At 39.8% G+C, this 11,300-nt stretch overlaps 2 protein-coding genes across 2 annotated transcripts in view; one reads left to right on the plus strand and one right to left on the minus strand.

Annotated features, from left to right (window-relative positions):
- Positions 1 to 1,742, plus strand: part of slit2 (slit homolog 2 (Drosophila)) — an 88,706-nt gene extending 86,964 nt beyond the window's left edge. The window contains 1 exon segment of the mRNA XM_069167388.1: positions 1 to 1,742. Within this exon segment, the coding sequence (XP_069023489.1) occupies positions 1 to 114 (114 nt within the window). The 3' untranslated portion in view covers positions 115 to 1,742.
- A 5,850-nt stretch (positions 1,743 to 7,592) lies between these two features.
- On the minus strand, positions 7,593 to 10,914 carry LOC138209549 (D(1) dopamine receptor-like). The gene has a single exon (XM_069168208.1). It carries the CDS (start codon positions 10,803 to 10,805, stop codon positions 9,444 to 9,446), a length of 1,362 nt encoding a protein of 453 aa, XP_069024309.1. The 5' UTR covers positions 10,806 to 10,914; the 3' UTR covers positions 7,593 to 9,443.
- Positions 10,915 to 11,300: the final 386 nt, after the last annotated feature.

Consider the following 11,300-nt stretch of genomic DNA (forward strand, 5'->3'; position numbering starts at 1 on the left):
CCCCCCCTTCGCAGCAAACGTAGGAAATACACCTTCCAGTGCACCGATGGCTCTTCTTTCGTCCAGGAAGTGGAGAAAGTTGTCAAGTGCGGCTGTACAAAGTGTTCTTCATAGAAAAAGAAAGAAAAAAAAAAAAGAGACAACACCCTTAGCAGATTTCCTCCTCTCCAGATGTTCTGTGTTCCTGCCCACCTTACTTGGATCTCCAAACCCTGTTGTCAAAGGTCCTTATTCCCCATGAGGACACCCTCCACCTCCACAGTACCCCCTCCCTCCCCCCACCAACCCTGTTTTTGTTTTTTAAAAACCCTGAAAAAAGTCAAAAAACCAAGAGAAACGACGAAAAAAAAGTTTTCTTTTTTGTCAGTGCTGGACTGATGATTGATGCTTCCTCGGTGGGGATGTTGAATTGTATTGTAAAGTACAAAAACAGACTTATTTTTTATTATGAAGTGGAGAAAAAGACAAAAAAAAAACACAAGAGTTGACTTTTTCCTTACGTCTACTTCTTTTTGTTGGTCATGATGACTCCAATGGTGTGCCACACTGTCTCTTCCCTGGAGGACTGACGGGTCACTGACGGCTGACCACCTCCTGTAGACTTTCTGCTTCCTGTCTGTGAGTTGTGTTTTAGGAGTAACCTTAATCGGTAGTACCACAGACTCACCACTAGAAGGAGCTGCGTTAAAAGGCATGGGAGAGGGCGGGCAGAGATAACCCCCGACAACACAAGAAACCACCACTGTAGTCTGCAATCTCCCTCAACAGACCTCCTGAACCCTCTGAGACTGTGTGCATGATCCTACACACAGTTGTGCTCAAACTTGTGGTAATTTATACAGCTACTGAACAACACACACACACACACACACACACACACACACACACACACACACACACATAAGAATACTCTCACCTGTAGAGTTAAACATATTACCTGCCAGGTTAAATACACTACTCTGTTTATCCACCCCCAGTCATGGATGGCAAGTATTTATTGTATCATAAATACCTGTACTTATTCAGTAGATCCCCCATGTACCAATCTGATTCTTTTAATATATATTAATTTATATTTGTCCTTATTTTTGTATTAAAAAGACATAATCTGTCAAGATAGCTGAACTAACAAGATGGTGTCCTTTATTTTGGTTGAAGAGAAGTTTTTTTTTTTTTTTGATCACTGAAACTATTGTGCTTGCCAGAGACCTTAGTTACATTTTAATCTGCAAATGTGACGTGAAGACATTGTATATTTTTGTCGCGTTTCCTGAGAGTTTGTACTGTGCCATTACCAGAAGGTCTTTATATTAGAGTATAAATGTAGAGATAATTTCCCTACCTATGTATTTCACACACAGATCTCGTGCGTAGCATTGACCTTAGAGGATGCTTAGAACTGTTTTTACCTTTTTAACAAATTTATGCTTAAAGAATACTGTGACTTTTTCTAAATGAAACTACTTTGTTAGCCCCTTGGTCTCCGATGTTAACATGTTGCTGCTAAGTTTTTGTACCGTAGACTTGGATCCTGATCTGTATGTTATATAGAACTTCCTGCTCCTACTGTACGGGGGGCACCTTGTGTAACAGATAAATATGTCCTTCCCCCACCCCTCCCACCCGACCCCACCCTCCACCTCTACACATGTGCATTGTGCTTTATATTCCCTCTTCTCCATCCCCAGACTAATGTCAGTTCCCTGACTGATGTTTGTTTATTAAACACAATATTTACCTCACAGTTCTCATCTTTTCCTTTTTGTCGTGCTAAAAGGTCAAAAATCTTCCCCACAATATATCAACACCTGGTGTTGTCATCTTCAGTTTCTGAGACATCAGGGTCATTCTGGCTATCTGTAGGCAAAATTATTATCTTTTTTTGCACAGTGAAATTTATTCTAATCTTGACCAGCCCCCCAAGCTGCATCTGCAAATTATTGGCTGTGACAGCAGACTTTGTTTTCCTTTTCCCCGCAGCTGCATCTTTGCAGCGCAGTGAAATACTTGAAAGAGTGCATGTGTGGGTGTTCACGGGCCTCTGTGTAGGTTTATGTTCGCCCACTGGGGCTTTGAACTTCTAAATAAAGTCAAGCTCACACTTGATGTCTGTACAAAAGTGATAAAATCAAATCTCTCAAGGAACCTTGATTTAACCCTCAGAAGAAAAAAAATGTCATCTGTCCCATTTAGAAATGAAGCTAAATTATGAAACAATAACAATGTTTTTAAGTGCAAATAATGTGAACAGTAATCTTCCAATATTCTTTAAAGATACTGACTGTGCATAAAATGGAGAATACATCAGGGATGGTGTTATATTTGTCAGCTTACCTCATCTCATCTCTTTTCATTCCTTTTCTGTCTCTAGTTAAACACTGAATCTTCTTCTGTGGCATTTTTATTGCTGATCCCATATGCACATACGCAATGCCTCAGTATTTCTGAGAAATTTTGAGCATGCACCTAACTTTACGAACAGTTTTGTCTAGTTTCTCTACATAAAAGAGTAGTGTCGGTGATATTCTGTGTTTCTTATTGTTAGCAAATCCTATAAAAACATCAGGGGTTTTCTTTTGTTTGTCTTAAACAGCTGTGCTCTGTTACTTATCCAAAATATATATCAGTGAAGAATAACAAATTAATCTATCTCCTATATATCAAAGGGTGAACACTAGACAATATTTTTTTTACCACATAACACATTTTATGCCAATTTCCTGGGTTGTACAATTTTTCTTTTAGGTTTGAAAATAAAAAACAAAAGAATCACAAAATCCTGCCTTTAGCATCATATTGATGCCTAAATCAGGAGAGAACAAATGACTCAATCAGCAAAAAATTCAAGTGTATGCAAGTATGAATCTCTGTAAACAAAACAAGGTTAGAAAGTAGCTGCAGCCAGTCAGATTTATATAATGAAAAGGTTTGTTCTTGGGTTGACAACAATTCTGTTTGCTCCCTGTTTTCGTGAATATAGAAGTAAGTATGATACAGAAACAGGAGATCATTCCTGCCCACTGCAATAAGACTGTACAATAACTCACATCTGGCTAAATCCATCACACAACAATAACACTGTTGTCTGTTTTTCTTATTTGTTTAAATTTAAAAAAAAAAAAAAAAAAAAAAACTTTGCACGATTGTTTAGTTAGTTTTAATTTAATTATTCTATTTTATTGTATTCTATTTAATTGTATATACTGTGCATTTTTATATTTAATATTTTTTTACTGTTATTTTATTGCTTTCCTGTATCTATAAATGCTGCTGTAGCAAATACAATTCCCCTTGGGGATTAATAAAGTAACTATCTATCTATCTATCTATCTATGTAAGTGAGCTCAGTAAAAATATTTTTATAAAACAAAAATTAGTAAAGTCTGTACGGCCCTGAGGTGATCTTACATGTGAATTACTGAAGGATACTAAAGACAAAAATAGATACTTATATTTTCCACTATTGTTTAAATAAAAAAAAAAAAAAAAAATGCAGGTACTGTGGAGTATCTTTAAAAACTCTCATCTAAGAAGTGTAGTCAGTAAGCAATAATTTCCAGATTTTAAAAACGGGTGAACCCAGGGTGTTATCTCCATAAAATGAAAAATTATTACTCTGTTGTGTGAATTCTGTCCTGACCTAAAAAAATGGTCTGCTTTGTAGTGGGAGCAAAATCTTAGTGACAGACTATGTGTTATGGTTACATGGCAGTGAAGGCAAAACAGACAAAACCAGGCTGACGGCAAGAAAGTGTCTGCCAGTGGTCATTAATCAACTACAGTCCAGAGTCGAATGTTATTTTTAGTGTTTCCAAATTTCTCCTTGACAGGATTGTTGTCCTACTTTTGGTTAGAGACGGCACTGACAAATTCTTTAGTCTGTGTTTCAGTTTTCAATGTTTTTTAAATATCACTTGGACTTCTGCCAAAGTGCAGATTGTTGTGTTATTTCTTCTTGGCTAAAATCCTCGACACAATTTAGTGGATGTAATATCTTGAGTCTGCCACTAGGTTTCAGTGTTTCTCAAACACATCGGGTTCATTTTCTGACCATGAAGTCACAAATTCCTTGTGTCTGAGCATGTGTCTCCCTAAGGTCTATTTTTAGAGGTTCAGAGGGACACTGTGAGCGTGGGTGGCAGGCTTTCTGATGCCTCGCACTAATAATTCAGCTGCTTCCCACAGTAGCCAGAATGAGAAGCTGCAGCCAGATGTGCACAGCTGCACTGACCGCATATGGTCGTTTGTTGGAAATGTTTACGTCTTATAAATAGTATTTTGAGTCTTCCTATTGCCCCTTTCCCTTTTGGTTATTCCATCTCTCTCTCAAAGATCCTTCAGAGCTATTTTTTGCACCTGTCCCACGTAGAAATCCAGCTAAATCGATATTGTTATAAAAGCATTTCTCTGATGTCTATGCATGTCCACTGCAATTGACATTTTGAGGGGAGTGTGAAATGTTACAAATGTTGTGACTTTAAAAAAAAAAAAAAAAAAAGTATCCATATACAGCATGTGCTAGTTTTCACTAAAAGGTTATTTTAACAACAACTCTGAGAAATTTGAGTTTTGTCCCTTTGTATTTTATTTCATAGCTGTTTTAAGAAATAATTTTTTTCCGAGTAGTTTCCTAAAAACCAAAAAGGATCTGTTAAATAATCTGCCATGAGGTCAAACATCTGAGCTGGCACATCATGTAATACTTATATGGGTCAAATGTCATACACAGGTGTGTGGTATGATCAGAGGGATCCTAAGATTTAGAATACAGGCTCACTAAGCTTTGCTCACTAGGAGAAATTTGTTGGACTTGCGATGTGCTCCCTCACCTGGTCAGCCTGACTGGGAGTCTACATAAAGAGGTTGGTTTGGCGTGCAGTTGTGAGTGTCTCTGAAGGGTCAACACCTTCAGCTGGCTCTCTGGTTTGCTGTGTGTTGGGGGGAATTGTGTGTATGAAGTGTGAAAGTTGTTTTCTTTGTTGTTTTTTTTCCCTCGTGCAAGCCTCAGATTTGTATTCTTATACATTATGCAATTCTGGGGGATTATAATAATATAATTATTCTTTCCCGGGGACTCCCAACTTTGTTTTGTTTGTTTGGGTCCAATTCTTTTGTCTTTCTATCATTTTGATAGACTTAGTAGGCTACTTTTCAGTACTCAAAGACTACTTTATTGTTTTTGTTGTTATTGTTGTTTTTCCCCCGCACATGCAATGCTTCTTGTTAGCTTCCCAACTAGCAAACCCTGTTTACATTTTTTTGTTTTTTTTAAGTAACAGATGCTGATAGACCACAATACCAAATAACATCTTTAGCTGTATTCTATATAATAGAAATATTAAGCATTAACTTGATAGCCTGATGATTAAGTTGATCATCTCTAAAATAATTTCGCAGGTCATCTCTTACTCCGTACTCTTGCCACTCGTATGTCAAAATTATTCACTTTTTTATTATACACTTTTATTTAGTTAACTGTTGAATAACTTTTATGCTTATTGTAGGTTTCACTGTAACCTTTCTGTGCACTTGTATTTTCCCTGAACCTAAAAATCTCCACATTTTCCCCTTTAAATCCTCTTGATCTTTTATTCATAGTTTATCATTCACTCTCTCACTCTCACTCTGTCTCTCCCACGTGCCTCTGCTTTTTTCCTTTCTCGGTCTCGTCCACTTCGCTCGTCTGACCTAATTTCTTTTTTCTGCCCGAACCGTTCAGATTCACTGACTTGAAAACAGTCTCATGAATGAAAAACACACACAGTGTTTGGCTCTCAGATGTGCTCTGGGGGTTTTCAAATATAAAGGAGTTGTGTCGACATGACTGTGAGCCAGCACTGAATCCGTGTCAATGTGTTCTTCATATGTCTGTAATAACACTAAGACCAGGGACCTCCTCTCCCTCTAGAGTACAAGGATTATTGCAGCAAACAATGCAACGACCTGATCTGACGTCCCTAAAGAGACCTAAGGGGATTATAAGGTCTTTTCACATGGAGAGACTTTACAAACTGGATTAGAGAAGTACATGCATGGAAGTCAATGTATTAGACATATAAAAGCACATTTTTATCCAACAGAAACCTACAGGGATATCTATGTTTTTCAACAAATTTGTAGTCAAATTGTGTTTTGTAAAATAGGTCAGAAGTTATGTCTTACTAGTCTTAATGAAGCTTTAGACTAATTTGTTTGTACATTGACAGTTCATTCAGTGAGCTGTATCTACATAAATGTGCAGAAACAAGTTTGCTAAAACAGTAGTTTCCAACCTGGGGGTCGTGACCCTTCCAGCCTGTCCACCATATAAATCTGAGCAGGTGAGCTGTTGGAAGAAAGCTTTGTTTGGCCGTACAAATTTCAGAGGGGTTGCATTACAAAGTAGTCATATAGATTAATTTTAAGTCAAAACATTTTGGAAACCTGCCCTCAGAGGTTGAAAGCAGATGACCTCAAGATGACTGACAAGTCGAACGTTATGTTTTCTGATTTTCTCCCTATTTTTCGAAGCCAACATAGCTGGAAGCATCCGTCTATTTTATTCTCAGAAACGCCTTGAGATTTTTTCTTTAAATTTGGTACAAACGTTCACTTTGATTAAAGGGTGAACTGATAACATTTTTGGGATCAAAGGGATCAAACATTTGTGGTCTTAACTAAAGAATACAAACAATAAATAATGACAAAGTACATTTTATATCCAAACGGGTGAAGGTAATTTTTTTTGTAACAGTGTTCTGCAAAAAAGCTTTTTTGTCTGTTCAACGCTGGAACAGAAAGGGAGACTGTGACCATATTTCACATGTGGTCAGATACTGAATTGATGACAGTAATCTTGGGTGTCCACCTTGAAACTGGAGTGATTATCTAGATTTTCTGTTCTGTCAGGTTGAAGATGTGTGTGTAGCATCCATGTTTTAGGATTTGTAGCTTTTTTGCAGAAACATCTATATTGGAAGCATTCTCTTCTGTCAATCAGCTTTATTGGCCAACTTATTGGTGTTGGTATACAACTGCATCGTGGGAACCCTAATTTTTCTTGTGAAATGTTTGGCAGTGTTGCCACTTCAGGCCTCTTCACAAGTCAGGTAAGGCCTTGCACGTTAATAAAGTTGTCACACTTTACACATAGAAGGGTTTACAATGCCACATTTTACTGTTTGTTTCTTTTATCATTATTTTTAAGTTCATGAAATAAAAAGTTAATGTGAATTAACTTTTGAAAAGGGACTTGTTTTTCCACGTCTGTTCCCTGCAGAGGGTTTTTTTTTAACCTCACTTCAAAAATCAATGACGTGTAAATTGTCCAGGACGTGGCAAAACTTATTTGATATGAAGACTATTGTGAGTAATACCCTCTCACTCTTCTCTCTGTACCCTGACTCCTGAGGTCTCAGAAGTTATCTTTGTTAGATGGTTCCATCTGAAGTGAACAAATCGATTTACACTTCCCTCTGAAACTCTCTCTCCGTTTTGCCTGCCGCCTCGAGGGCTCATTTAACTCTCATACATTCAAGGTGAGCAGGTGTGGCCCATAAAAAGCTTCCCTTCGGCGAGCTACCCCTCGAGACATTTTAATGCAGCGAGCTCCTTTCGGGTGACAGAACATTAAAACAAGGACAGTTATTAGTCAGTCAATATTAATAGATGTAATCACTTTATGGTGAACTGCACTAAATACTTTTCTCACTAAGTAACCTACATGCAACATCTGCACAGTTTAAAACATTTATTTGACCTTTGTTTTATTAATCCTCTTTGGTATGGTGACTGTTCTTACACGCAGAGCGAGCCTGCAGCTGATGAATGGCCTTTGTAGGTTACAAGCCCATTACACAGCGAATACCATTAGGATGCACATTCTCCCCTGCAGAAACATTTATACAGTGCACCTACATGACACAGACACGTACATGCTATCACTGGTGCCTAATCAAGATAATACATGTGTTTACTGCACATATTTTCAGTGAAAGTGGAAGTTAGAACAACATAATTATTTCTATAATTTAAAGGAATAGTTAAACATTTTGGGAAAATGCATTTTTTGTTTTCTTGCAGACAGTTTGGTAACAATATTGATGTCAGGTCTGATAGTGGTATCAATCTTCTTATCTAATGCTCAGCAAGAAAGATTTAAAAAAAAAAGTCAAACTATTTATTTAATTTCTGGGATTTACAAAAACCATGCAGCTAAACAGGGAATCATAATTCTTGGCTCCATTAAGGCTCGTGGCTTCTTGAGGTCTTAACTCACACTTTCATTTTTAACACGAACATGGAAGTCTCATCAAAGAAAAATGAGCAGATGTTAATATGTCGAAAGTTTATCACAGAGAAAGATATGAGGAGACTGTGTACATTTGCTCTTATTGTCCCCGTTCCTGCATGAGTCTCACTGTACATATATCACAACTTGTTTTTGAGGGTTGTCACCATAAAAGCGTCTGTGTTCTCACTGGTCAGGGCGTCTTTCACAGGAAAAGCCTCTACAAATTATTCATGTCTGTTTCTTTCAGGAGATAGAAGAGGGATAAACAGAGTGCACAGTGCATCCAACAAGATGCACACAGCTGATGGGTGCTAATGTGAGTTGGTTGCATAATCCCATTTCTAGACATTCGGTGAAATCCTGACCTCTGATAAATAAAAGAAAAGCCGGCTATTTGCCCGTGAATGGCCAAACTGCAAAACATCTTTCCTCATAAGCACGTTTCTGCTAAATTTGAGTGTTTTTTAAGTAAAAAGGGAGAGAGGTTGATTTTGTTGCTTGAAAAATCATTTTTATTGCATGTCAAACATGTAATCTGATACCAAAACTGAGAAAGCAACAAATTGTTGCAGCTGCCTCACTTTGATTCAAGACTTGGAGCATCTTACAGGTGTTTGCTTTAGTCTGTTTTGGTTTCTTGAAGAATTGTCTCAATAAATTAATGAAAATGAATATAATCTCTCTCCCTTTAAAATACTTTTTCACTCAACTTCAGCTAGTTATTGTAAAACCATATCCATATCTCCATATCCACATCTCTCTCCTCCAATCATTAGGGAATTTAAACCTGCAACCTTAAATCCTTAACATGGATAATAATGTAGTTATATATCTATTTATAGACATATAAAAGTTACATGCTCTTCCTATAAGTACTGCATCTCAAAACGATCTTTCACATGATATCACATAGGCCAAAACAATTAAAAAGGGTCATTCTAGTTTGTTTTTTTACTCTTGATCGAAATGCATATCATAGTGCATCGTGATATATAAGGTGGTGTTTGTAGGTATATGGATAGCTTGCTTTTTCTGCATAAAAGTTTGACGGACGGGTTTTAGTGCAAGATTCAGTGCGTTTCAAAGCTTTTCCCTGCCCCTGTAAAACCGGGGGCGGATCTGTCCACCTTAATGTGTCCTACTCCCTGACCCCTCACATGAGTATTTTGAATCACATGGGTATCTGCGTCAGTCTGTCTTTGTCGTCTCTTTCCTCTGTGTCCGTCACCTGTTCCGAGGCTGTCCCTCTGTGATAAAACACAGTCACTGTGGTGTTCCCGCTGTCCTCACTACCCCTGGTGTTCGTGGCAGAGGAGACACCCGGCCTCACCTTCTTCGGGCTCTCTCGCAGCTGGTTTCCGGCCTCAATGCTCGCCATCATCGTTCCCACGGCTGCGTTCACCGCGGCCAAGCAGCCTCCTCCTCCGCGGCAGCGCAACAGGCGCAGGAAGGCGTCTCTGAAGTCCGCGTTGAACGCATAGATGACCGGGTTGAGAGATGAATTGCTCCAGCCGATCCACACGAAGACGTCAAAGGTTTTCTCACTGACGCAGTAAGGGCCACGCTGGGCCCCTGGAGCCCCTGGTGCGGGACAGAAGGGCAGAGCGCAGTTCAGGATAAAGAATGGTAACCAGCAGCAGACGAACACACCCATGATGATGCTCAGAGTTTTGAGGACTTTTGTCTCTCTTCTGATGGAGACTTTGAGCTCTCGGTGTGACTGATTAGAGTGCTGAGAATCAAGGGGCAGAGTGAAGTTAGACTGATATGAGTTGGCACTGATTTCCGTGCACAGGTGAGGATAAAGTTCAGGTACGTCTGACTGGCAACTCTGCGCGTGCTCCGCCGCCCTCTCCAAGGAGGAAATCATCCTGATCTGCATTTGCGCTATTTGATAGATGCGGGAGTAAGTGACGATCATGATTGCAACGGGGATGTAGAAGCTGATGAGGGAGGAGGAGATGGCGTACGTACGGCTCAGGCTGGAGTCACAACTCCCATCAATACCATGGGGCGCCAAGTCCTCCCCACCGCTTTCCGCCCGGTGCCAGTTCAGCTGCACAGGAACGAAGGAGATGACCACGGACACTGTCCAGGTCACGGCAATCATAACGGAGGCCACCTTCTTGTTCATAATCCGCTCGTAACGGAATGGGCTGGAGATGGCCCAGTATCTGTCCACACTAATGACGCACAGGTTGAGGATTGAAGCCGTGGAGCACATAATGTCGCAGGCAAGCCAGGTTTTACAGAAGCCTCCAAACGGCCAGAAACCGGCCACTTCAGCCGCAGCTTTCCATGGCATCACCAGCACGGCCACCAGAAGGTCAGATAGAGCCAGGGACACGATAAAGATGTTGGTCACTTTGGCGCGCAGGTGCCGGTAGCGATAAACGGCTGCGCACACCGTGAAGTTACCTAAAAGCGTCCAAATGATAAGCAGTGCCAGGATGCAGCCCGTTAAAACTCGGTGCGCCGGTAGCTCTCGCCGATTGCCAGCTCCTACCAGTGCTAAGCCGGTTGTGTTATTCATTGCATAGTCCTGCCCTCAGCCACATCGAAAGGACAAGAATCATTGCTATTAACAGAGAAAGAGACTAAATAGTCACGCACTGTGGAGATCGCGCGTCCTGCTCCAGTCCGGCTGAACTGTGTTGCTTCTCTGAGCGCAGCGCAGACTTGCTGGGAACCACATGCACCACCAGCTGGCACTCTCTGCTGACAACACATGCAGCTCCAGGGCGCACAGGGCAGTCAGATCAGATGGGCTGAGAGAAGTTTGACACCAGAGAAAAGCAGGAATCATGTCGAGCAACAGCTACTTAATCATCTCTGCGAATTTAGGCATTAATTCTGCATTATTAGTTTATACCCCCTTTTATGTCCCAATGTTTTTGTCTTATTTCTCCCAATTCCCACTCAATACAAGTGCCATTACAGGTTCTATTATGTGATCAAACTGCTAAACAATGCGCACTTTTATTTTTATTTGAATAAAACTGGATAAATAAAAATACTGAAAATAAAA

Source organism: Embiotoca jacksoni, unplaced genomic scaffold (genome assembly GCF_022577435.1).
Source record: "Embiotoca jacksoni isolate LCO1_2020_lvr unplaced genomic scaffold, fEmbJac1.0.p SCAF_4, whole genome shotgun sequence".
NCBI classification, from domain to species: Eukaryota; Metazoa; Chordata; class Actinopteri; family Embiotocidae; genus Embiotoca; species Embiotoca jacksoni.

Bases quoted from the DNA above. Each gene is read 5' to 3' on its own strand.
- LOC138209549 (XM_069168208.1), bottom strand. From the start codon at position 10,805: ATGAATAACACAACCGGCTTAGCACTGGTAGGAGCTGGCAATCGGCGA.